This window comes from Parasteatoda tepidariorum, chromosome 8 (genome assembly GCF_043381705.1).
Source record: "Parasteatoda tepidariorum isolate YZ-2023 chromosome 8, CAS_Ptep_4.0, whole genome shotgun sequence".
In the NCBI taxonomy this organism is placed as follows: domain Eukaryota; kingdom Metazoa; phylum Arthropoda; class Arachnida; order Araneae; family Theridiidae; genus Parasteatoda; species Parasteatoda tepidariorum.
In genome coordinates this window covers 71982773-72007789 of record NC_092211.1, presented here as the reverse complement: position 1 = coordinate 72007789, position 25017 = coordinate 71982773, and the positions used below count along the sequence as shown (strand labels likewise).

The 25017-nt window shown below is 28.8% G+C and overlaps 2 protein-coding genes across 4 annotated transcripts; both read right to left on the bottom strand.

The window, feature by feature from the left end:
- Positions 1-3159: 3159 nt before the first annotated feature.
- On the bottom strand, positions 3160-7992 carry LOC107442921 (CDGSH iron sulfur domain 2). Of its 2 annotated transcripts, none has more exons than XM_016056608.3 (3): positions 7730-7992; positions 5985-6190; positions 3160-3422 (listed from the first exon to the last, which is right to left on the bottom strand). In XM_016056608.3, exons 1-3 carry the CDS (start codon positions 7731-7733, stop codon positions 3333-3335), a joined length of 300 nt encoding a protein of 99 aa, XP_015912094.1. In that variant the 5' UTR covers positions 7734-7992; the 3' UTR covers positions 3160-3332. The 2 variants fall into 2 exon arrangements, with proteins under 2 accessions (XP_015912094.1, XP_015912095.1); XM_016056609.4 differs by having other exon boundaries at positions 7431-7915.
- A 2437-nt stretch (positions 7993-10429) lies between these two features.
- Positions 10430-16643, bottom strand: LOC107442920 (thioredoxin domain-containing protein 9). Of its 2 annotated transcripts, none has more exons than XM_043040968.2 (2): positions 16441-16643; positions 10430-11268 (listed from the first exon to the last, which is right to left on the bottom strand). In XM_043040968.2, exon 2 carries the CDS (start codon positions 11265-11267, stop codon positions 10611-10613), a length of 657 nt encoding a protein of 218 aa, XP_042896902.1. In that variant the 5' UTR covers position 11268; positions 16441-16643; the 3' UTR covers positions 10430-10610. The 2 variants fall into 2 exon arrangements, with proteins under 2 accessions (XP_042896902.1, XP_015912092.1); XM_016056606.2 differs by lacking the exon at positions 16441-16643 and adding an exon at positions 15911-16068.
- Positions 16644-25017: the final 8374 nt, after the last annotated feature.

Below are 25017 nucleotides of genomic sequence, written 5' to 3'. Positions count from 1 at the left end.
TGTCTAAATATCTGGAGGGGAATACAGGAATAATTATGGAAAAGAGGTAATATTTTTTTTATTTATTTCTAATAAAAACTATTCGTTACATTTTTAAGAAAAAAAAAATATTTTGGAAAATTAATTTGAAAAGCAAATTGAAAATAGTATATATTAATTGGAGGACTGAATTTAGTTGTTGTAGTTCATTTACGTAGCTGCACAATGGGCTATTGACGACGTTCTGAGAAACATCCCTGAGGATGATCCGAAGACATGCCATTACAATTTTGATCCTCTGCAGAGGGGATGGCACTCCCGCTTCGGTAGCCCAACGACCTGCACGCGAAGTCGAGCAGTTTACGGTAGCACAGTTTAACGAGGACCAATACCGCACACCCTCGGTCTCTTCGTAGACAGATCCAAGTGGTCTCCCACCCGCACACTGACCGCAGCCAGTGATGCTTGACTGGGAATCGTGTCTTAACGATCGGTTCACTGCGGGATAGGACTGAATTTAGACCACTGACTTTCTCTAAAGACAGATTTCAGTCCTGAGGACTGAAGAGTGGCACCCATGCATGTACCCCCAAATTCCCTAGAAGTTCATTGCAGCATTTATGCGACCTCTGGTTTCATATAACGGTTTTAACCTTGACGAAAAATGTCACTAGAAAAAAACTGTAACTTGGAGAGAGAAACCCATGTCAGTTTTAAAATCAGCGATACGAAAGTACTGTTAAACAATCTCATGTAACAGAAAAAAAAATTGTTTCTCAGTTATTTTTGAACAACTCCATTCCAGGTTGCTCTTCTCAGTTTAAACTTTTGTAATTTGTATACAACTCGTTTATAATTACTAAATTTTTTTTAGACTGTAAAGCTTGGATTTCTAACCATTTCTTTCATGGTATAAAGATCCCAGCCTTTCACCACATTTGAAAATAGCGTTTTTCGGTAAAGTAGTGAGCAAAAAAAGAAAGACGGACTACCCTGAATTACTTTTGATCTAATAATCGGATCTTCACGTTCTAGGACTCGAGCTTAATGGTTCGATAGTCAAATTTGCTAATTAATTAGCGCAACCGATATTTTAGGTTACGAAATTAGACACAAAAACAAACTTTTTTTGAATAAACATAACTTTTTTAAATGGATTCTGATCTCCAAAATATAGGAAGCTGCAATCTGGGGAATATGGTTTTCATAGTTTGGCGAGGAGAGCAAATAAAGTTTGGACCCCTTAATGTTCATTTTTGCCTATTTCGCCATATCTCGAGAACTTTTTAAGCGAATTGAAACATTTTTGCACACAATTATAAAATTTGTTTATCCAATGATAATTCCATGCATAAAAAAAAAAAAAAATCAGCAAACATTTATTATTTAATTTAATAATAGTCCAAAAAAATTTGAACTGTAAAGTATACAATTTTTTACATCATTAGAGTTTGTAGTGCATGGCAAACTATAAAATTTGAGCAAAATCAATTCCATAGTTCCTTAGAGACAGAATTTTAAATACACTTCTTTAAAATTCGATTTTTCAGAAACTATTTGACTGATTTTGCTCATTTTATATCCTTTCAGGTAAAATATACATACTTTGAAATGATGTAAAAAACTGCCTACCTTACAATTCAAACTTTTTCGGACTATTATTAAATAAAATAATAAATATTTACTAACATTTATTTTTTTGCATGGTGTAATCTTTGGACAAACGAATTTTATAATTGTGCGCAAAAATGTTTCAGTTCGCTTAAAAAGTTCTCGATACATGGCTAAATAGGCATAAAGTAAAAAATAACAATAAGGGGAATAAATTATGAGGGTCAGGAATCTGTTTATAAAAAGGTATGTTTATTCAGAGAAAGTACGTTTTTGTGTCTGATTTTGTAACTTAATTTGCACTAATTAATTAGTATATTTGAGGTCACCCCCTCGATTCATAAAGATTGCGTCCAAGAACGTGAAGATCCGATTGTTTGATCAAAATTATTCTGGGTGTTTTTTTTTCCTTTCTTTTTTGGCGAACTGTACATAAAGGTTTTCTAGAAGAAAAAAAAAAAAAAGGAAAACTTCTTATGTTAACCCAGAGAGAATCAGATGAATTCCTTAACTAAGTAATTGAAATGTTTCATTTTCAAAGTTATAATAATTAATTAATAATTTAAAAACACTTAAGAATCTTAAAATTTTCTTTTATTTCTCTCAATGAATAAAAGAAAACAAAAAATATTAATGAGTAACTTAATAAATAAGGAAACTGCATCGAGCAAGTATAAATTTCTAAACAAAGTTTAATTTTGTGCTGCATATAAATGAAGCTAAAACAGCATGAAAAGAATTCTATTTCAATACTGGAAAACGTGCTTCATTATACAAGTTATCATGTTTGTTTATGTGATGGTATTTGTGCTTTTATTCTCATTTTAACTTTATTAAAGTATAAACCTATTTCTGTCAGAAGAGGGAAATTTACCTTAAATTTATTACTTATACTAAATTAATTTTGTATAGGCTCTCATAAGGCATTTGAAGTTAATAAAATGTAAAATTTTAGAACAATTCTCTCTTTTATAAAATGTTAAAAAAAGATAATTTGATTTTCCTTAAAAGTTTACTAGGGTATAAAATAAATCATAGTTTTAAAAATATTTTAAATTGTAATAAATGTATGAACTGTGATTAAATAAATAAAAAAGTCACAGTACAATTTTTTTCCCTTGAATTTAATACTGGATAATAATTGATTTTCCAAAATCATTATTTTAATTCATTGTTATAGTATTTTTAAATATCATATATTAGCAATAGGCTACAACATCACATAAATTTTTTATGCATAGTTCTTTTTAATTTGGGGTAGACTAAAATAGAATATTGATATTGAGTTATTTTAATGATAGAAAAGCAATTTTCTAATGCATTGATTAAATTTATTAAAACAAAATAGAAAAATATGTGATGATTATGATTTGAATTAAATAGCGAATTTGAAAACACAGATAAGTTAAATAAGTTCATTTAGTCGAAATAAGTTATTAACCCTGTGAAAGTGTACTTAGTTATCTTAACAGAAATATCTTCAAAAGTTAATATTATTATATTATTTTTGTTAACAAAATATTGCTTCATGACAGCATTAAAATAAAAGTAAACAGAAAACAAAAGAAATAAATGCTCAAAAATTTATTGTTCTAACAAAAAGTCTTATCTTTTATGACAACAAAAACATTGACATCAACAGGCATGTATGCCACATATAAGTGCAGATCTTAATTTTAGGCACCAATAAAATGTGAAAAATTTAATTATTGTACTAACATTGAAAAAAAAAAGCAAAGACATTAGGATTCTCTCTGCTTCACAATAAGAGGACCTAGATTGTCTCCGGTGTCTTCATTATGTTTAGTATGACTGCCGTCACAATAAGGAAACTAAAAAAAAAGAAAAAATGCAAGATAAATTTCATCAGCAATGGTACGGAAGATACAAATATACATTTATTTATAACATTAAATTTATACAGGATCTTCAGTAATGAAGATCCTGTAGATTTTCAGAATCATTAAAAATAAGTAAATGGGTGGTTATTTGAATTGCATAAGCAAAGTCAAGGTAGTACTACTGGCCAAAATTCTTTATAACAATGACTGAGTTACTTCCAATTTATTTTTATCTCTAAACTTAAAAATTATACTATTATATATTGTTTGTATTGTTTTAAATATGACATGCTCTTTACCAATCAACTTATAACTCCACTTAACTTAAACTGAAAGCAAAAAAAAAAAAAAAAAAAAAAAAAAAAAAAAAAGCGAAGATAATAATTAAAACTTGATAATGATAATCCTTACACTCTTTTTTAATATTAATTTCTATGAATTGATTTTAGGTTTGCAATTTTTTATAATTTATCAAATACAAAAAGTCTGATTAATGATATTGTGCAAATTTATATCTTGTCTTAATAGTAAAACTTCGTTGGTCTGTATATCAAGGCTGTTCATAATCGTCTCATAAACATAAGCGGACGAAAACACTAGGTGCAGCCGATTTGGTTCCAGTTTTAAAATCTTATTTTTGTTTACACTTAACTAGCAGATTATATTATATTAACTGCATATTATATCATTTATATAATATGCAGATAAAAGGAGACAAGCTAAATATTAAAATTCTATATTAATAATATTGATGAAAAAGACTGCAGTCTTATTTATCTCGAGGCTATGCACATACCCCATACACAAATGATTTCTATTTAAAATGATAACATGTAAAACCCGGATACGAATTTCTTATGAAAATTTCCAATACACTTATTTAATAGAATTTAAACGCTTTCTCTCACTTAAAAAAAAAATGTGCATACATAGAGAGACAGCATTTAAAATAAAGTTAATACATTTAACAAAAATGACGAAGATTTTAATTCTTATGAATTATAGTTTGCAAATGAACAAATAACATTTTATGAAATAAAATAACAGTGTTTAAATTTACACAGTTAAGAAGATTTTATGAGCTGTCTATTAGTTTTGTAAATAATCATTGGTAAATATCAGTACTAAAATTAAGAAAATTAGTACTAAAGTTAAGAAGTATTTATGACATTTTGAAAAATATTAAGTGCGACGAAAAATGAGTGATCCTAATTATTGCAAAGAAACATTCTATTAAGCAATAAAACAATTTCCATCATTTCAAATTAACTTCTTATAAGGTTAGAAAACTCCTTTATCTCTTTATAGCTTTATTTGCAAATCTGAGCAACCAGAGCCTGAAAAAAATCTTTTGATTCAGGATCAAGAGAATAAAGAGGTAAAATATACTCTGAAACAGGGTTGGGGTTTTGGACAGGATGCGTGGGTTTTACTGTCTTAAACTGCCTTAAAGTGTCCAAAACTTAGAACATTGGTAAAAATCATTCTACACATAATAATAACATATATTAATTAATATTGGATACTTTTCATACAATTTACTTTAATTTATTAAAGGAAAATAATATGATAGGAAAAGATGAATAACTTTTGAAGCTGCAGAATTCATTGAATAACAAAAGTCAATACCTTATCCTTTAAATATGCTTTTAAACCTTTGCAGTCATATTAAGTTTATACATGGGTGTCATGCTGGTTAGAATAAATTTACTTAAACACAATTTACAAAATATTATTTTGAATTCTACGTATCTCCAAAGCTTGTTGACTTAATATAATATAAGATCAGTATGGTTCTTTGCTGTAGTGGCTGAGAGCAGACAATATGACTGGAATGGTAAAAAAGCGTTGGTGGCTGAGAGTAGACATTGACCACAAAGGGTTAACACTGATAAATTATGTTTTTGAATAAGGATAAAAAATGCAATAATAAAAAAAAAAACTTATCTTACCAACTCTGCTTTGAAAAAAATCTTAAATTAACAAGATTGTAGAATATTTTTTTTCACCATTTCTAAGCATGCTATTTAGACTGACATGATCTGCTGTTACCAAGTAACTTAAGGTAATAATAAAGGATTTTTTTAATGTTGGCAAAAATGCAGTATAAGCATCAAGAATTGCTTCAATATACAGTAATATTGTTTTGCAAACATGTAATAATGTATGAATTACAATATAAGTCACATTACTTTTTGGTCTTATCTTTTTAACAAAATGACAATATTATATGAATACATAAGGATAGAAAATACTTTACAAGCAAAAGTAAGAAATACATTTTATGTTTATATTTCAGAAACAAAGAGTTATTTTTTTCTTATTTTTTCACTCAATATTGTTAAGTAGAAATAAAATAAATTGAATGTAAGCAACTTGTAAAAAATGATAAATTAAATATGGAATGCCAAAATGTTCACAAAATAAACAATCCACACAAAAATAACTTATTTCATAATATTAAAAATGTAAGAAATCAAACAGATGAAATATTTTGATTAATAAAAAAAAACAAGGGAGTCTACAAATAATATAAGGAAAATAGCAACATACTTTGCTAGACTTCCAACAGCGACAGAATACTTTCTTATTTCCAATATCTTCAATGTCAACAGAATGAACAACCTTGTTGCAATCCATATCAATTTTATCATTAACTCTCCCTTTTCTTTTCATAATCGCAATTGTAGCATAAACTGCATAACCTAAAGCTGCAGCACTGACAGCCCATGGCAAAACTTGTTGCACATTTTCATTCACTGAAAAAAAATTATGAGGTTAGAAGGGGATGAGGAACTAGGTAAAATAGTTTCATAGTCTGTCTTCACTTATTAACTTTTTAATAAAATATATGAATATAAAATTCTTCAATTTAGCAGTATTTCTATTCTATAACATAGATACTTAACCTTTTTTGACTCACCGCCCACTTTTCAAAATAAACTTTTTTAAATGCCCCTTTAAGAAATTTTTTAAAGGGAAGATTTAAATTTTCTTTTTACATTCACTATTTTCGATATGGTACACTTCTAATCATGCCATTAACTTATTGAATTTTTCAACAAACCAATAATTCAATATTTAGTTTTTTTTAAAATTTATTTATGGAATTACTTGTTTCTATCACTGCAAACTTCTAAGTTGCGCATAAAATAACTTTTAGAAGTATTATTATTATTATTTTTAACAATCCTTAATTATTGGTACATTACGTTCATGGTCAATAAGAAAAATTATCAAAATTGTTTGTTAAAAATTCTGAAAGAAAAGTCACCTCATATTTTCAATTTGTAAAAAATGTAAAAGTAGAACAATAAGCAAATTGCCATTTTCGCTACAAAACTGGTTGGTACGTTTTCTCAATAAATTGCTGAGTAATCAATACACTGCTATAATAATACATTATTTATGCAGAAATAAATATGCATTGGTTTTTTCAATCCAAACAAAATATTAATTATTATAAGTAATTACTGCCTTATTACTATAAATAAATATTACGTACTTTATTTTTAAAAGATTTTTTTGTATGCAAGTTTTTACACATCTTTTAGAAAATCCAAATACTTTTTAACGTACCCTGAGGGGCAATAGCGCACACATTGGGCACCTATGTAACTGATTATTAAAAGTTGAAAAGGATATAATATGAATGATAAAGATTATAGAAATATTATACAGAAACACACATGAAGCCTACTTGAGCTTAAACAGCATTTAAAATGAAAACAATTAATAGGAATCATTCTGGTAATAGAATTAACAGAGTTAATCTCCAGTAAAATCATCATTAATTTAAAATGTGTGAGACCCCAAACATCTAGAAACAATTATTGTAAAAACTCAATCTAACATGCTTATATCAAACTTAGCAGACATAAAGTAGATAAAAATTATATACTAAAAAATTTATTTTAATTAAATATTTTATAAAAGCAATTCCTTTTATTAAAATTAAACATCGGAAAATTTAATTTTATATAAGCAAGATGTACTTACTTGTAGTAAAAACAGAAATATATAAAGTTCTATTCAAGAAAACTGTACGAAATATAAAAAATCTAGGCGTAGAACTTAAAACGTAGAGACAATAAATTTTGAAGAACTTTAATCTTAATTAACGACGTTTTTATTTTTTGTATCCTTTAACCGGTTAGTTATGTAATAACGAGAAGCAAGCACTAGAATTACAATAATCCCGATAACATTCGATAAAAAAATATTAAGTTAAGATGAAGATAAAACTGAGAAGACAATTACGATAATTTTATACGAAATACAAAGCAATTTTCACTTACACATAGTGATAACAGCTCAGTACTCTAGAAAAACGTATTTTATATTATTACTTTGGAACTTGATTTATTAAATCGTTCTGAATATTTCTTTTGTTTATGTTCCGACAAGATAAAAATAAAAACTAGATAATAATTATATGCTTCCGAATGCTTATTTTTGTACGGACTAATGGAGCGTTTACACTGCAAGTGATTGCCCTAGATGCGTGTAGGAGAAGTTACCCGAAGATGAACTGCTCGCCTACGCGAAAATTATCTGCAAAGAAAATGCTCCTAAAAAATCAAATTCTCAATAGAAGAATTTAGTATGACGTCATGTGTCTGAGCAGTACCCTCATCTAGCAGCATTTATCGAGGAGCATTTTATTGATGAACTTGTTTCAACAAAGAAAAGTTATTTTAATAAATACGAAAACCTGAAAGTATTCGATGCAAATTATATGATTCTTTGAAAAGGAAATGCTTACATTTATCATTTCCCCCCGTTATACGATAGTATTAAAATTATTATTACGTAGAGATAATTTTAAGTATTATTACATAGAGATAATTCTTTGGTTGTTAAACTGGGACGAAAAAAAAAAGCAAGAAAATCAATCCTACATTAATTTTCTAAATTGAAATTTCATCTAATAAATTATTTAAATTTAATAGATACAGCTAAATATTGTAGTATAAAAAAAAATATCTTACAAAATTTTTATAAACATTCACAAAATAACTGTTACGGTAAATTATTTTTTAAGACATTGAGGCATAAATATGGTTTACAATAAATTTTTGTATTTTTCTGATTCATGAAACGAAAAAAAACCTTTTTATTCTGAATAAAAGAAAAAAAGGCATTGTTACCAATTTGCTTGTTTGTGTTGTTGTTTCGAATGCTACACGGGCAAAGCCTGTTTGTCAAAATATGAAGTGTATTGTAATTTCGGTTTAGAAGTATTTAAGTTTGTTTCAAGCTCCTTTCATTTTTCTACTTTTGTCCTATTTAAAAACTATTATTGAAACCGTTTCGAGAAACTCTAAATAATTTGACCAATATCACAGAATAGTAACAATTTTTTACAGCATTTCTTAAATTAAATCGTGTTTTTAACTTTAAAACATGCTGTGTTGGAATATTGTCCAAATGATTTAAAAATATATACCGAGTGATAAAATACTAATTTTTCGTGTTTAGTCGATTTTATTTACTTTTACTCACAGAACATCCTATCTATGCAAGTTAATATAATGTAATAAAACCTTCTTTTTAATGGTTTGAACATCAAATAGAGAAGACTCACATATGCGCGAGTTCTCTTTGGATAGAGATAACTAATTTCTGCATTGCAAATAAAAAAAAAACATACTTATATTAAAAAGAAAATGTTTATTTCAGTATAAATTGACTTAATTTTATTTATGCTCTAAGGAGACCACCTGCTATCAGAACGCGGTGCCGGGTGCAGCTTTCAGGAGAACTTCTCCCGACATCAGTCTCACATTGTGGCGGGTACCATGATTACGAAGAAAAGTCACTTGGGGTATGGGGTAAATAGTTTCGTCCTCATCAGCGAGAGTAAACCAACCGACACCTTCATTCCAACCCCATTAGAAATGTGCCATCGCTTGTAACCATAGCAACAGACAGCCCAAGATTTTTAGTCTGGAGGAGTTCTCCACAAAGCAGCGCTAAAGGTTGTCACAGCATTTGTGAATTTTTTTCTCAGATTTAAAAATAGGTCTGAGGAAAAATACATATACCATATTAAGTCATTAACTTAGTAAATTACTATCTGTATCAGTCCCTTACTAAAACTTGTCAGCCAATTTGCAGACATGAGCTAAAGAAAATTGAAGACTATAAAAAATTTCAAGTTTCTTCAATAACAGAAATTTTGGAAAAAAAAAACTGAAATTTTTAAAATCCTAAAAAAAAACACTTATTACATGATTAGAGATTGCAAGGGGATTTTAAAAGTATAATTTCATAAAAAAATGTAATCTAAACTGACGTAATTTTTTAACATGTTTTGTACATAATTTTCATATACCCATAGATTTAGATGATGCAATATACATGTTAGATTACGCCAAATTTTAATAATAGTAGACTCTGATTGTGCTCCAGATTGACTCAGTAAATTCTGCAAACCAGAAGTGTCAGCAGTTCAACTTTTAGAATTAATAATAATTTATGGCTAGATTATATTAGTAATAGGACTTAAATACAGTTAGAATTGTTCTTAACTGACAGTATAACGCTATTTATGATAACTGAAATTTTTTAATGAATTATAGAAAGCTTCTCAATAGAATGCTGTAATATTTAATCAAAATTTCTCAAAATATTCTCGCACTCAGAACAAATAAGGATTTTTTCTTTTTTTTAAAGAATTTTTGTTCTAACAATTATAATAACTTTATAGTTCATGCATGCAATATTAATAAAAAAACAATAACTTTGTCCTGCTTAATTTATTTCAGTGTAACTGACTGAAAACTGAAGCTATTAACAAATACCTAGAATTTTTTTTCCATCTTATGTAAAAAATGATTCACTATGTGTTGACTTTTTTGAGACTACTTCTAGAACATTATTACAATGCTCTTTTAAAAACTGCAATGATAAAAGTCCTGTATATAAAAAAAAGCAAAGGGCAAATCCCTTGAAATATCTGATAAAGAAATATCAAATAATAATCAATCAAACAATGAACAAGATTTACTTTATTTTAGGTTATAACAAAATGACAAGCTAAATGTAAATTTTGCAGCAGCTAAAAATAAGCATGTTTCACCCAAATATTTACAGCATATAGTAAGTAATATTTTTTTTGCTGTAATCAATAGAATGCATAGCATTAAATAAATCCAGTTTCCAAGCTTTAATTTACTAGTCACTATCTGTATCACTTTCATTACAACCACCACGTATTGTTTTCTTCTTTGCCATGAATATACTCTTAGGCTTTTTACTTGATCCAGGTGGTGCTGTTAAATCACCACTGTAGTTTATCACACCAGCTTGAGCAATACGCCACTCCATCATCTCAGTTGAGAAGTCATCAACACCTCCAAGGTCATCAAATCCAACAATGTAATCAACAATTTTATCGTCTTTAAGAAGTGCAATAGTGGGCAAAACTCTAATTTTCAGTCGTTGAACGATAAAAAAAGATTTTTCTGCGTCTATTTTGCAGAATCTAGTTTCAATATGTCTGGGAGCTAAAGCCTCAAGATGTTTGTCCACAATTTTGCAACGCATTGTACTGCTTCGGTAAAAGTGACAAACAACCCTCTTACTTTTTTTGCAGACCTCAAAGAAATCTTTTTCATGAGGTATCTCCGAGTATACACCATGACCACTGGTCACTAGTTCTTCTTTTTGCTTTACTTGTTTTTTGAGAGCCAATGCTCTTTTACGCTCTATAGCTTGGAGTTCTTCATCTTCCATTTTTTCAAGTTTTTCAATTTCTGCATCGATTTGGTCTTCAAGAACTTTAGCAGTTTCTATTAACCGCTCTTCAAAGACCTGCTGCACTTGATTCATGCTAGAAATAAAGTAGGTATTAAAGACTCAAATTACCACTTATAACATTAAAAATGGTTATTATTTTAAAAACTTTGATATTCAAGGTATTAAGTAAATTTTGGGGTAATTTTTTTAATAAGGAGATTTTTACCTAAATGATATAAAACACTCCATATGCCCTGTGGCTTTTAAGCAAAAAGTATAAAGCACACTGAAATAAAAGTGTTATTTAAAAAGAAAGAGGTTGATCTCTAGGCAAAGATTAGTGTATTTAGAATTATTTCATACTATTATTTAGTTACAGCCAGAGTTGGCAAACTTTTGATATGTGCCAGCTTTATAAAGGATGCTAACCATATGTAAAATTTTTACATCAAAAAACTAAAAATTGTCTTTCTGCATTGGAATAAAAAATATTATTTTTACTTTAATATATTTTTAGATCATTTAATAAACAGTTCTATACTGTTTGCACTTTAATACTTAATAACTACTAATCAAATAGATCTGTAAAGTGTGTCGGTTTAAACAGACTCATTTGTTTAGTTTAAAGGTAGAGAGAAAGTATATATTATCTGATATTATGAATATTTTCTGATACTTCCTTTCTTAGCGTTTTATATAATTCCTATAAGCAGACACATTACCAGCATAACTGAATTTCTTGAATTCGTTGAAGTGCATACCAATTATTATAAAGAAAATTAAATAATATAGTAGAACCTGGATGGTTTCTTATAGGAACATTCTTTGGGAATGATAGATAAAAGAAGACCAATGCAGGTCTACATAAAATATCAAATAATGACCTAGAAATTCCTTACTTGATATTTTATATTGACCCACATTTGAAAATATGTGAAAAGTAATAAGGAAGTAACAGACCGTGAAAAAAAAAATGAAGTTTTACTGCAAGAACTTTTACAATGCAAAAGATAGGCATTTATCTGTTTAAAATATTAGGAAATTTTGTTCAATTACTATTTTTTCTGTTAAAAAAAAAATTTATGACATTTGTTACATATATTGTTACACATTGTTTCTTTTCGTAAATTCATGGGTTCCTCATTGTTTTAAAGGCTAAGAGGCCCGAATTTTGGCACTGGCTGTGGTTCCGTTTCATTGAGTTCATCGATAACACTATGCACTTCTTTAGCTTCTACAACCAATTCTTAAATCAACAACACAGGTTTCAACAACTACATCAACTGATGCATTAACACCAAACATGATCCCAAACTGTAATAAACTCTATTTTCTTCTTGTAATGATTTATTCATAGAAGAGTCACTCGGAATTAAAAATATGCCCTTATTGAGAGGTGTCCGTAGCATACCTAAGGTTTAACTCTCTCTCTCTATATATATACACATAAAAACTGAAGTTGTAAAAAGTCCTCAATTCTTTAAACAAAACTTTAACGCTAAAAATAATAATTTCTGGAAAAAAAGCATCCATAGAACGTTAAAAGAAATAAAGTTTATCAGTAACGCTTTTAAAAATGATGCGCTATCATAAAAACACAAGATTATATACAAATGCAAATCAGAAAAACAAAAATCGATCTTAATTTGTGATAGAAATTTTAAAAGATGAGCAGCTTAGTTTTCCAATTACCATATTTTTAACGGCGAAAAAAAAGTCTAATAGAAACCCTCTTAAATGCTGCATCATAATAAAAACAAAAGATTTCAAAATAACAATTAAACTTTTCTACAATGTCATAATTTTAGAAAAAAGTGACGATAGAAAAACATTTATTAGAAATTCTTTATAAAAATTCTGTCATAATAAAAACACTGATAAAAGTTATTAAGCAAAAGAGAAACAGAAAAAAAAATAATGCTCATAGTTCCTGAGGAGACATAACTTTTTAACATTGAAGTCTTAGTTTAAAATGTTACTACGGGTTATCTATATTAGTTTACAAGAAAAAAGCGAAAACACAAAAAACAAAGCAAATCATAAACTTACCATTAAAATCTTGTCAAATAATAAGAACACACAAAAAAACAAACATGATGAAATAGACTTGCTTGAATATAATTAAAAAAGTATCAGCAGTACAAAACTCATGGTTCAGTATACAGTATCTAGTTTCAATTCTTTAATTTTGCTTTTCAATTTGTCTCCCAGAACATAAATTTACAAGTTTTAGAACAAATATAAAAAAAAATTATTTAAAGCAATGTAGAGTAAACATTTTTTTTAGATTATTATTTATTAAATAGAGTGGTAGCGCTTCGCGCTGTTGTGCTACTGGTCCCTGGTTCGATCCTCGGGCCGGGCAAGGTTGACTCAGCCTTTTATCCCTTCAGTGGGTCGATAAATGAGTACCAAGCATGCTTGGGAACTAAACATGGGGGGTTCCGCGTTCGGCTGACCACCTGACCGGAGCATCTGCTTCTGCACCCCAGAGCCCAAGAAAACTGAGATGGGCACAGTAGGCCTTGGCCCTCTAGGGCTGTCACGCCGCTGAGTTTAGTTTTTATTTATTAAATCTATTTAAATTCTCCAAAAATTTTCTGGTCGAAAAATACTTTTCTAAAAATTACTTTGTCGAACACTCGGCAAAAGGGCTGAATACCGGATAGTGGCCAGATATTCGTTGTACCCCTAATTAAAATAAGACAACACACATGGGAAAATATAAGATGAGGGATTGATGAATCAAGGATTGAATGTACAATTTAAACTATGAAAGAAAAACTATTAGAAATTAGAGAAGTTTTAAGAAATTGTAAAGGTTCTTGAAAACATAAGGCAGCAGATGCCATTTCCTATTTGTTCACTCAAGTCTTCGAAAGAAAAAACAAACAAACATAAATTACTAAGTTAATATCCTCATTTACTTCAAGAGCAATACGTCAAAAATAAATTATTTAATATGAAAACTTTCAAAAATTTAAATAAATTATTTTTATGTATTTGTATCATGATTTAGCTGTACTGAGGATTTTGAAATGTCAATTATCAAGAGTGAAATATAAGAATTCAAATATCATAATATTTTAACTTTGGCTACAATCCTAGTGTAGCCAGTATTGATAAAATGTATTAAAAATAAAAGTAATAACACGAAAGAGGTAAAAATTAAGAAGATGTAAGGTCTAATAACTAAAAGATATCACTAGTACTGTGTACATATTTTTATTGATCTACTTACATGTAGCTATTAGACATTTCTAAAAAATGTGTACTGTCACAATTATGAAGAAATAAAATATTTTGTAACAAAACATGCAATGGAATATCAAAAAAATCAAATCAATATACAGTAGAGAACCGATTATCCGGAACGATCGGGACCATCGCGATTCCGGATAACTGATTTTTCCGGTTTTCTGAATCGCTACAAAATGCCGTTTTTTTAATGTTTATAAAACGAAACTAAAAAATTATTTTGAAATAGTTTTAGAAATAATAAAAAATGATAAATAATAATACACTTAAGTTTAAATAAGGAAAGAAATTATGAAATAAAAATTATATACAGGCTTATATATGTTATTAATTTTATTATTAACATTAATAACATATATGAGCTATTTGTGCTTATGTGACATTTGTCTACAAACGGCTTTTGATTCGTCCTCTAAATCAGTTCTTTCGACTACTCGATACGCCGTACGCTCTAAATAACAAAAAGGGCTCAAAATCTTGCAGGAATTTTTTTTTAATGGACGAAAATTAATTTCCGGTTATCTGGTTTTCTGATTTCCGGATAAGAGGTTCTGCACTGTACCACCTTTTTTCATTAATGAATAGTCTGAGTGAACTTTTGGTAGTCTAAGACAACAGTTAATTTCAAGTCCCGCACAATATAAAAATATAGCAAATAGTATTTTAACATTTAAAATTTAGTTATGTGCAAATATACAAAGAACAATTTTAACAGGAGAATCATGTTTTTATTTCTAATAATTAAATATATTTTGAATAACACCACATATACATATAGGAAAGGTTTAATTATTATGCCATTCTTTGTGAATAAATTTACCGATTAATAACTTTTTTTGAACTTCAGTTAAATATTAGTTAGAAAATTTTATTTGTTAAATTAAAAATTTATTTCCAATTTCATAAAATGAGTTAAGTATGAGTTATGCAGTAAACTGATATCTATTATTAAAACCAAGGCACTAGTTAAAGTGTACTAAGGTTATTATTAATTAATTAAAATCACTGATAGATCTTGTAAAGTGTAATTAAAACTGCAATTTGACCCAACTATAAGTGTTCATATCCTACACTCACTCCCAGCTACAGTTTCTAATACCTTTAAAAGAAATTCAGGATTCACTGATTCATTTTTCTGAGAAGAAATAAAGTAATCATAATATTTTAAGTAATGAACAAATTTTTGAAATCCCTTCGATGCGGTCTGTTGGATGCAACACCTGTGGTATTGATATTTATTAATTATTATTTTAGATAAGCTTTTTAGTAAGGCATCTGAACAAAATCATAAGACAATTAAAAAACAACAATTTTAAGTTCAACAAATACAAAGCGAGAAAAACATTATTCATGTGCATAAAATCAATCAGCAGCGATTTACACAATTTTTACCATAAATGGTAAATTGATTTAACATGTGAAACATTAAAATTAGACGCTCCATAACGATTACAGATAATAATAAAAAATAAACTTACTTTTGATAGTTTTTATGACGAACTTTTACTTGTTATACTTTAAAATCGGTTTCTCTAACTGTTTACTTTGAATATTTATTATTTATTTGCAGATGAAGAGGATGAGATCATGAAAATGCGGGAAGTTTGAAGAAAGAATTAGGGATATTTAGTGGGTGCGACTGNCAGGATTCACTGATTCATTTTTCTAAGAAGAAATAAAGTAATCATATAATTTTAAGTAATGAACAAATTTTTGAAATCCCTTCGATGCGGTCTGTTGGATGCAACACCTGTGGTATTGATATTTATTAATTATTATTTTAGATAAGCTTTTTAGTAGGGCATCTGAACAAAATCATAAGACAATTAAAAAACAACAATTTTAAGTTCAACAAACACAAAGCGAGAAGAACATTATTCATGTGCATAAAATCAATCAGTAGCGATTTACACAATTTTTACCATAAATGGGAAATTGATTTAACATGTGAAACATTAAAATTAGACGCTCCATAATGATTACAGATAATAACAAAAAATAAACTTACTTTAGATAGTTTTTATGAAGAACTTTTACTTGCTATATTTTAAAATCGGTTTCTCTAATTGTTTACTTTGAATATTTATTATTTAGTTGCAGATGAAGAGGATGAGATCATGAAAATGCGGGAAGTTTGAAGAAAGAATTAGGGAAGTTTAGTGGGTGCGACTGCTTTTTCTACGTTTTCTCTCTAAAATTTTCCCTGTCAGTTTCCCTTTCAAAATTTGGGATGCATAGTTGCAAATGCCTACTCTACAGTTTTAAAGCGCCATCTTGTGAGAACTTAATCAACTTTTAAGAAAGGTCTAAACCTTAATCATATTTATTTTGAAAAAATCGGTACGTAATTGTGCGCAGATTTATTTATTGTTTCTTTTTTATGGTTAAGGGGAATTTTAGAAATTTAATATCCTCCAACAAAGTGAACTTAAAGCTTTCTTCTGCAAACACTGAATTGTTTTTTTTCCTTCTTTTTTTTTAATATTGTAAATCAATCATTTTACATTATTTTGTTTAAAGGTAGGAAAAAAACCGTTTTGTTGATAACAGTCGTTTTTTTTTTAAAATTTTATTTATTTAAAATCTGAAGAAATTTTTTAATTTTTTTACTTGTGATTTTAATTGATCAAAGAGCTAACCTTAAATACAGTAATTATAATTAACTAGTGTAGATGATTACAATTTAGACCCAAAACGTGCTTTTTCTTAGTAAACATGTGTTTCTCCCCATCCGCGAATTCGGTTTTTTTAATTTCATGATATATATGGTAAAGATAACTGCTGCCGGATAGGTAATTTTACTTTTGCTCTTTTCACTATATATTTGTTACTAGTTGGTCGAACCGAAAAACTTTCTTACCTTTGTTTACAAAATTAACTCAGCCAACGAAAATGCACTGGAAAAACTATTATTTTTATAATTTATGCTATTAATGATCGATAAAGTTTTGAACTGTAAAGAATAAAACTTTTTACATCCTTTTAAATAATGTAATAACGAAGTGTTAAAAAATAAAAGTTAAAAGTTTTTTTTCTTCAATGGTATTAAAGAAAATATACAATTTATAATTTATTTTATTTTTTTTTTTTGCAAAAAATCTCCTTTGGGAAAAAGAATTTATGCTATTAATGATCGATAAAGTTTTAAACTCTAAGGAATAAAACTTTTTACATCTTTTTAAATAATGTAATAATGAAGTGTTAAAAAACAAATGTTAAAAGTTTTTTTTCTTCAATGGTATTAAAGAAAATATACAATTTATCATTTATTTTACTTTTTTTTGTTGCAAAAAATCTCCTTTGGGAAAAAGAATTTATGCTATTAATGATCGATAAATTTTTGAACTGTAAGGAATAAAACTTTTTACATCCTTTTAAATAATGTAATAATGAAGTGTTAAAAAACAAATGTTAAAAGTTTCTTTTCTTCAATGGTATTAAAGAAAGTATACAATTTATCATTTATTTTATTTCTTTTTTGCAAAAATCTCCTTTGGGAAAAAGAATTTTTCATTAGAGTCGCAGTTTTTTTAGTTCTTCGAAATTCTAGTTTAGTATTATGGCACGAAAAACGTTAAAAAAATGTAATGTTAAGTAATATATACTGCGCATATCTCCCATATTTTAAGAGCAAAAAAAAATTCAGAAAAAGAAAAAGGAAAAAAGAATGAAGTATATTTTTATGTATGATTTGTGATTTAAATTATTTATTATACCAATTCATTGCCTCTTGAGACACTGAGATTGCATCTTTGCAGGTGATATTTCAAATTTGAGGTAAAAATTTTTTAGACTGTTTGTTTTTTCTTACTCGCGGACTGCACTAAAATTAATTTTTGATTTTTTTCTTTCGCGAAGACATTTTTTGATGTATTTTTTGATCCGAAGAGTGGTAGCAAAACGTGAATGAAAATCAAAGTAACTTCGGTACCATTTTTTCGTATTTTATTCGATAGATTTTATAGAGCAGTCACCGATCAAAGAAATCGTGTGGCATTTGCATCAAAATTACATTGAGATAATACTCAAATTTTAAACTGACTGTGATAATGTTTGAATTCTTAATGGCTGTATGACATGAGTTAAAATATCTTCTGCACGATGAGATTTTGGTAAAGAAAAAAGTTTAAATTCTGAACTTTGCCTAGTGCCGGTGGAAGTCATTTTCACGCCCCGGGCGATACTGAAATCTGCACCCTTAACTCAATTTTGGAAAAGTTATCTTAAAAAAAGACCCTTTGAATTGCCTCTTTGGTGTAGTAAGCTTTACAGTATAAAATTACTTTTTTTTATATCTTAAAATTTGATCACAATATTACTGACAGAAAATAATAAAATCAATCAACTCTGAATGTTGATTTCAGAAACACATGATGGAAATAAATAACAATATTTCAAGTATTCGAATATATATATCTATTAAAAGTTACCTTTTTAATGAATATAATCCTTTATAATACAGAAATAAATATAAAAGCATGAACATTAAAATGTATTTTTTCGTGCTTTAGCAGACGCAAATAGCTTTATGGACTCTTCACAATCAATTGTTTCTGCAGTTTCATTTCCGATAGAAATTATTGCTAAAAAAACTCGCTTTTATCTTTCGTAGATCCTAAATAGATTTTTATAGTTTTCATTTTGCTAAAAGAGCGTTCATTACTTGTAGTGGGATTGTTAACAAAGTACTTAAATTATCCAGAAGTTTGGAAAAACATTTTTTAACTTGTTGCAGTCGAGCACTTTTCAGTACAGTTCAACGTGGGTCGATACGGCACACCCTCGGTCCCTCCACGGCATATCAAAGCTGTCACACGCCCTCTCACTAACCGCTGTCCGAAATGCAAGATTTCGGTGATTTACTGGGAATTGTGCTTTAACTTCAACTACAGTGTATCTCTCGCTACTAATGTTCAACTCCTTGTAATTTTGTAAACCTTGTAATTTTGAACCCAATCAAGAAGACAAGGGAACTCCTGAATTAAGTATTGGGAGAAATTTGCCTTCGTGGAGGACTTCTTGACGGAACTAACCCGCATTTGCTTTACATGGAGAGGAAAACCACGAAAACCTCTCACAGCTAGCCTTACGGCAAAGGGACTCTAACCCATGATCCGTCTACCCCTGAGGATAATTTACGTCAGCACTGTGGTCGGTGCAAGCCGGATGCGGAATTCGTATCGACCTGTCATCGCCGGGATACGAATCATTGGAAGGCGAACGCTATATGCCATGAGCCATCATCAGAGATAGTTGTACTTTATTTACGTTGCACTAGAGTTGCACACTGAACTATTGGCGACTGTCAGGGAAACATTACTGAGGTTGATCCGAAGACATGCCATCGCAATTTTGATCCCCTGCAGAGGGGATTGCATCCCCGCTTCGGTAGCTCGACGACCTACGCATGAAGTCGAGCACTTTACGGCAAAACAGTTAAATGAGGGCCAATACATCATACCCTTGGACCTTGCACAGATTGATCAAAGTGGTCACCCACCCACACACTGACCGTAGTCAGTTAAAGAAAAATTTAGTTTAATGACGCTGTTGAAGAACTAAAAAAAGCATAACCAAGTAAATGAGCTTTTTACGATGAAAAATTAAAATCAATCATAACATTTACTCGAATCTGTAATTAAATTACAATATTTATTGAATCGGTAATTAAAATGGCATGCCAACTAGTTATATTTAATTTTTAAGCCCATACGAAAGATTTTTGTAACTAAAAATTTTTCTTTTCGTAATATTGAGAACCAGGAGCTGAGACTCAACTGATCTAAGTCTTAAATGTGTGTACACTCAAATATATTACATATGTACAGTGAGCAAAAATATAAATGGACCACCCTGAAAAACTTTTGATATAGCGATCGAATCTTATAAGTTCTAGGACTGAATTTTAATGGTTCGAGGAGGTGACTTCAAATATGCCTATTAAATAGTGCAGACGATATTTAAGTTACGAGATCAAACACAAAAACATATTTTCTCTGAATGAACATACTTTTTTATTTCGAGAGATTCAGAATTTTGACCCCAAAGTACAGGGGATAGCCGTATCCTGGGAAATATATCGAATTTTAAAAATGCGAGATTTTTAAAATTTGATTCCTCAGATACTATTCGACCGAATTCTCTTACATCTTATATTTTAAAATCTCATATGTACTAAATCTCATATGTAAAATGATATTTTCTTTAAAATTATGTCAAAAATTGTATTCTTAAAAACCGTTTTTGACTATTATTAAATAATATAATAAGAAAATTTTATTAAAACTTATATTTTGCAAGGATTCTTTTTGGATAAACAAATTTTTTAATTGTGTTCAAAAACTTTTCAATTCACTTAAAAAGTTCTCGAGATATGGCGAAATACACAATAAGTAAAAATAACATTAGAAGATACAAACTTTTGACAGCACCATATTTCCCAGATTGCAACTAAACCCTCCTTTATTTTGAGTCCAACCACTATGGCAAGCATTCGAATTTGGTTCACTTCACTGGGGACGAACATCTCCAAGGCTGAAGGCCTTTAGAAACATCTCCAAGTTTAAGCAGGTAATCAAACTGGCTTGCTTTCTCTTTCCGCCTTTTTTAATACTAGTGTTGCTACAGTTTTCGATGTCATTTTTGTTGCTTTTTTGCCTAAATATTAATTTGTGATACTTCATTTTTCTATTTTTCATGCTTCCATTTTTGACTTCATTTCCGACAAGGATTCTAGCAATTATATGACATGCATATGAAGCAACTTACACACGAAGATAAGAATTATGTTCATTTCTTTTAAAACAGTTAAAACCGATTATCTCTTTTCTCTATATACTATGAAACGAAAATCAGTATGGGTGTTCGAAAATAATTTAAGAATGGAAGCAAGGATTTGAATCGTGTGTTTTTTTACAGTTTGGAATTTTTTTGGGATGTTTAGTAAACAACCGTTAACTTCCAGCCTTTAGGCCTGTTTAGACGATTCAAGTTCTTGGACGAAGATTGATTGATAGTGATGGAAACTTGTTTTGCTTTGAGTTCGGATCGTGTAAACGATCATTCAAGTATTTGGTCCAAGTCCTTGGACGATAGTAGAGCATGTTCTACTTTCCATCCAAGTTTTTCCTCCCTTAACTAATCATCGTCTTAGGTTTTGTGACGTCAACAAGCAGGCATCAGATTATATCATTTTGTTGTCTGTTTTCATATATGTTAGTCCAAATAAATTGATCTGTCACAGTTTATTTGTGTTATTATGATTTTATTTGAATTTATTTAGTAATTTTAAACTAATGTCAGTATTATTTTATAATGTTGAAAATGAACAATGCGCATGCGCAAGTTTTTCTTTCGACCAATCAGTGACATTCAAGAACTTGGATAGTGTCGACGAATCATCCAATTTCTTGGACAGAGAAATCCCTCCAATTTCTCGGATTCAAGAACTTGAACCGTGTAAACAGGCGTTTATTTAGTTCGGACACAATACCGAAATACGAAATTCCATTTTCGAAAAACATTGTTACAGATTGAACTTTCCTTACCATCGTTTGAATGGCTTCATTGATTGGCCATGGTGTTCCCTTGTTACAGATTGCTAACATTGTTTGGATCATTTTACGATATTTTCAACTTCTCTACATTGAGTATATTATACCGTCGGATCTCTATTCAACGAAGTTGCTGAATCCCGGTAATAAGTTCAATATATGGAAAACTCATTAAGTAGAAAATCATCTTTCGAAATACTTAAACAGCACAAAGCAGGTTTTAAATTCATAATCACTAGACATAAGTAAAATAGAAACTAATGCGGCTTTATCTTGGAAACTAGTATCTACTATTTATTTTATAAACCTTAACCATAAAAGGAATCTGCATGGAAAGAAATATTTCCAGTGTTACACTATCATGCTACATGCATTTTCGACTAAGAAAAAGCTAAATTTATGTAAAAAATTACAGCTGAATTTATTATAAAAGTAATTTTAAACCATTACCACATGCGTTCTTAAGTTTAATTGCTTCTGACTTTGTCTGGGTTTTTCGTTTAAAATGCAAACAAAAAGGGAAAGGGACTTTACTGTTTTCTGTACTAGTTAAGTGGCTTAGTAAATCAATTCAAGGTCATTTCCCCCATAAAATATGTTAACAAGTTTGAAATATTCTGAAATATTTTGGAGAATTGTGAAAGTGGATCTCAAAGAAAAGTTCGTTAAATAGAAAATACCATATGCTATTTCGAAGTTATTTTACGAAGAAATTTCCAAAATGTTCTTGTTTCCTCGAAAAAAAAAAAATCGAAAAATAGGGAAATTCGCTAAATGGAAGTTCGTTAAATAGAAGTAAATAGAATCTATATCTATCTATATATATATATATCTATATCTATATATCAATTCGATACATTCTAAAACTTGTTTTCACAAATTCACCATAAAATGTCAACCAAAGTGTTCTTCAATTACGATCAGCTACATTTATCACCAAATATCGCTACCATGTTTTTGTTCGTTTTCTCTTCCTTAATTTACAAACTTGTTTTACGATTCTCACCATCACTACATATATCTGATATGATACTCTCCTTTTAAACAGAGTTCGTAAGGACCTTAAGATACTGAAACGGTAGCAGCATAACTAAGAAGATAAAACTCGAAGATTTTTTTTTTTACTTTCACCAAATATTTGGCTTCAAAATTTTTAGTTTGAAAGTAAGGAACTAAATNTTACACTATCATGTTACATACATTTTCGACTAAAAAAAAGCTGAATTTATGTATTAAATTATAGCTGTATTTATTATAAAAGTAATTTTAAACCATTACCACATGCGTTCTTAAGTTTAATTGCTTCTGACTTTGTCTGGGTTTTTCGTTTAAAATGCAAACAAAAAGGGAAAGGGACTTTACTGTTTTCTGTACTAGTTAAGTGGCTTAGTAAATCAATTCAAGGTCATTTCCCCCATAAAATATGTTAACAAGTTTGAAATATTCTGAAATATTTTGGAGAATTGTGAAAGTGGATCTCAAAGAAAAGTTCGTTAAATAGAAAATACCATATGCTATTTCGAAGTTATTTTACGAAGAAATTTCCAAAATGTTCTTGTTTCCTCGAAAAAAAAAAAATCGAAAAATAGGGAAATTCGCTAAATGGAAGTTCGTTAAATAGAAGTAAATAGAATCTATATCTATCTATATATATATATATCTATATCTATATATCAATTCGATACATTCTAAAACTTGTTTTCACAAATTCACCATAAAATGTCAACCAAAGTGTTCTTCAATTACGATCAGCTACATTTATCACCAAATATCGCTACCATGTTTTTTTCCCCCTTTTTCTTCCTTAATTTACAAACTTGTTTTACGATTCTCACCATCACTGCATATATCTGATACGATACTCTCCTTTTAAACAGAGTTCGTAAGGACCTTAAGATACTGAAACGGTAGCAGCATAACTAAGAAGATAAAACTCGAAGATTTTTTTTATTTTTTACTTTCACTTTCACCTCAATATTCAATTTTATTTACTCCAAATATTTGGCTTAAAATTTTTTAGTTTAAAAGTAGAGAACTTAACTTGATAATTACAAAATTGATGTTACGGTTCTCTTGCTTTTTAAGGACTGCCTGAACCCTGTTAAAATATAAAAACACAGATGTTTACTTATACGAGCATAAAATTCTTATCAAAATAATAATCAAGACCCAAAGGTAATACAGTATAATTAATGATAAAAACTTTACTGACTTCAAAAAATATGAATATTGGTTTCGCGGTATCTCATTTAGTAACACAGTATATTAAATTACTTCTAAAATAAGTTTTACGTAAGATAATGGCATCAGCTTTCAGATTGAAAAAGTAATAAATTAGTCTTAACTTTTTAAAAAAAATCGATGCATACTGCCAGCCTTAAAAACATTTTTTAACGACGTAAAAAAAATTCTGTTTACAATTCAAAAGTCGAATGAAAAATGTAATGTCCCCTAGCACCAGGAATCAAAGTTAAATAGTTAGGAGGACAGCTTTTTCTAACAAGTTAACGCTTTTGCCCTACTCTAAATTGTTTGGAAATGTATTTTTTATTTATCGATTCCGAAATTTATTCTGGATATATTTTAGGGTATACTTTAGTCGAGAGTATATTTAAAGTTTATTTTTACACCTTTATTTGCTCAAAATTATTTAATAATTTGCTTAAAATAAATTATTCAAACTATATGATTAATGTATGTATAGTATAATAGTAAACGGGGAGTTCAACGCATATCCTTATCTTTGATACCGCTATCAACAAACTAACGGAATAAACTTAAATAATTAATAGTAATTAAATTTTTTCTCGTTTTATAGCTTTCAAGTAATGATATGTTTCGTTCAAAAAGATATTTAAATTTTGTAAATAACGAAATTATTGAGAAGGCTCCTTGTAGCAATGTTATTTTTATCCTCTTATGATGAAATATAGACAAAATTTGCAGTCATATTTTCTGTAAAAAGTATGTTAACCCTCTCGCTGCGCATTTTTAAACTTTTTTTTTTATCGAAATAGGTTAGGAAATTGCTC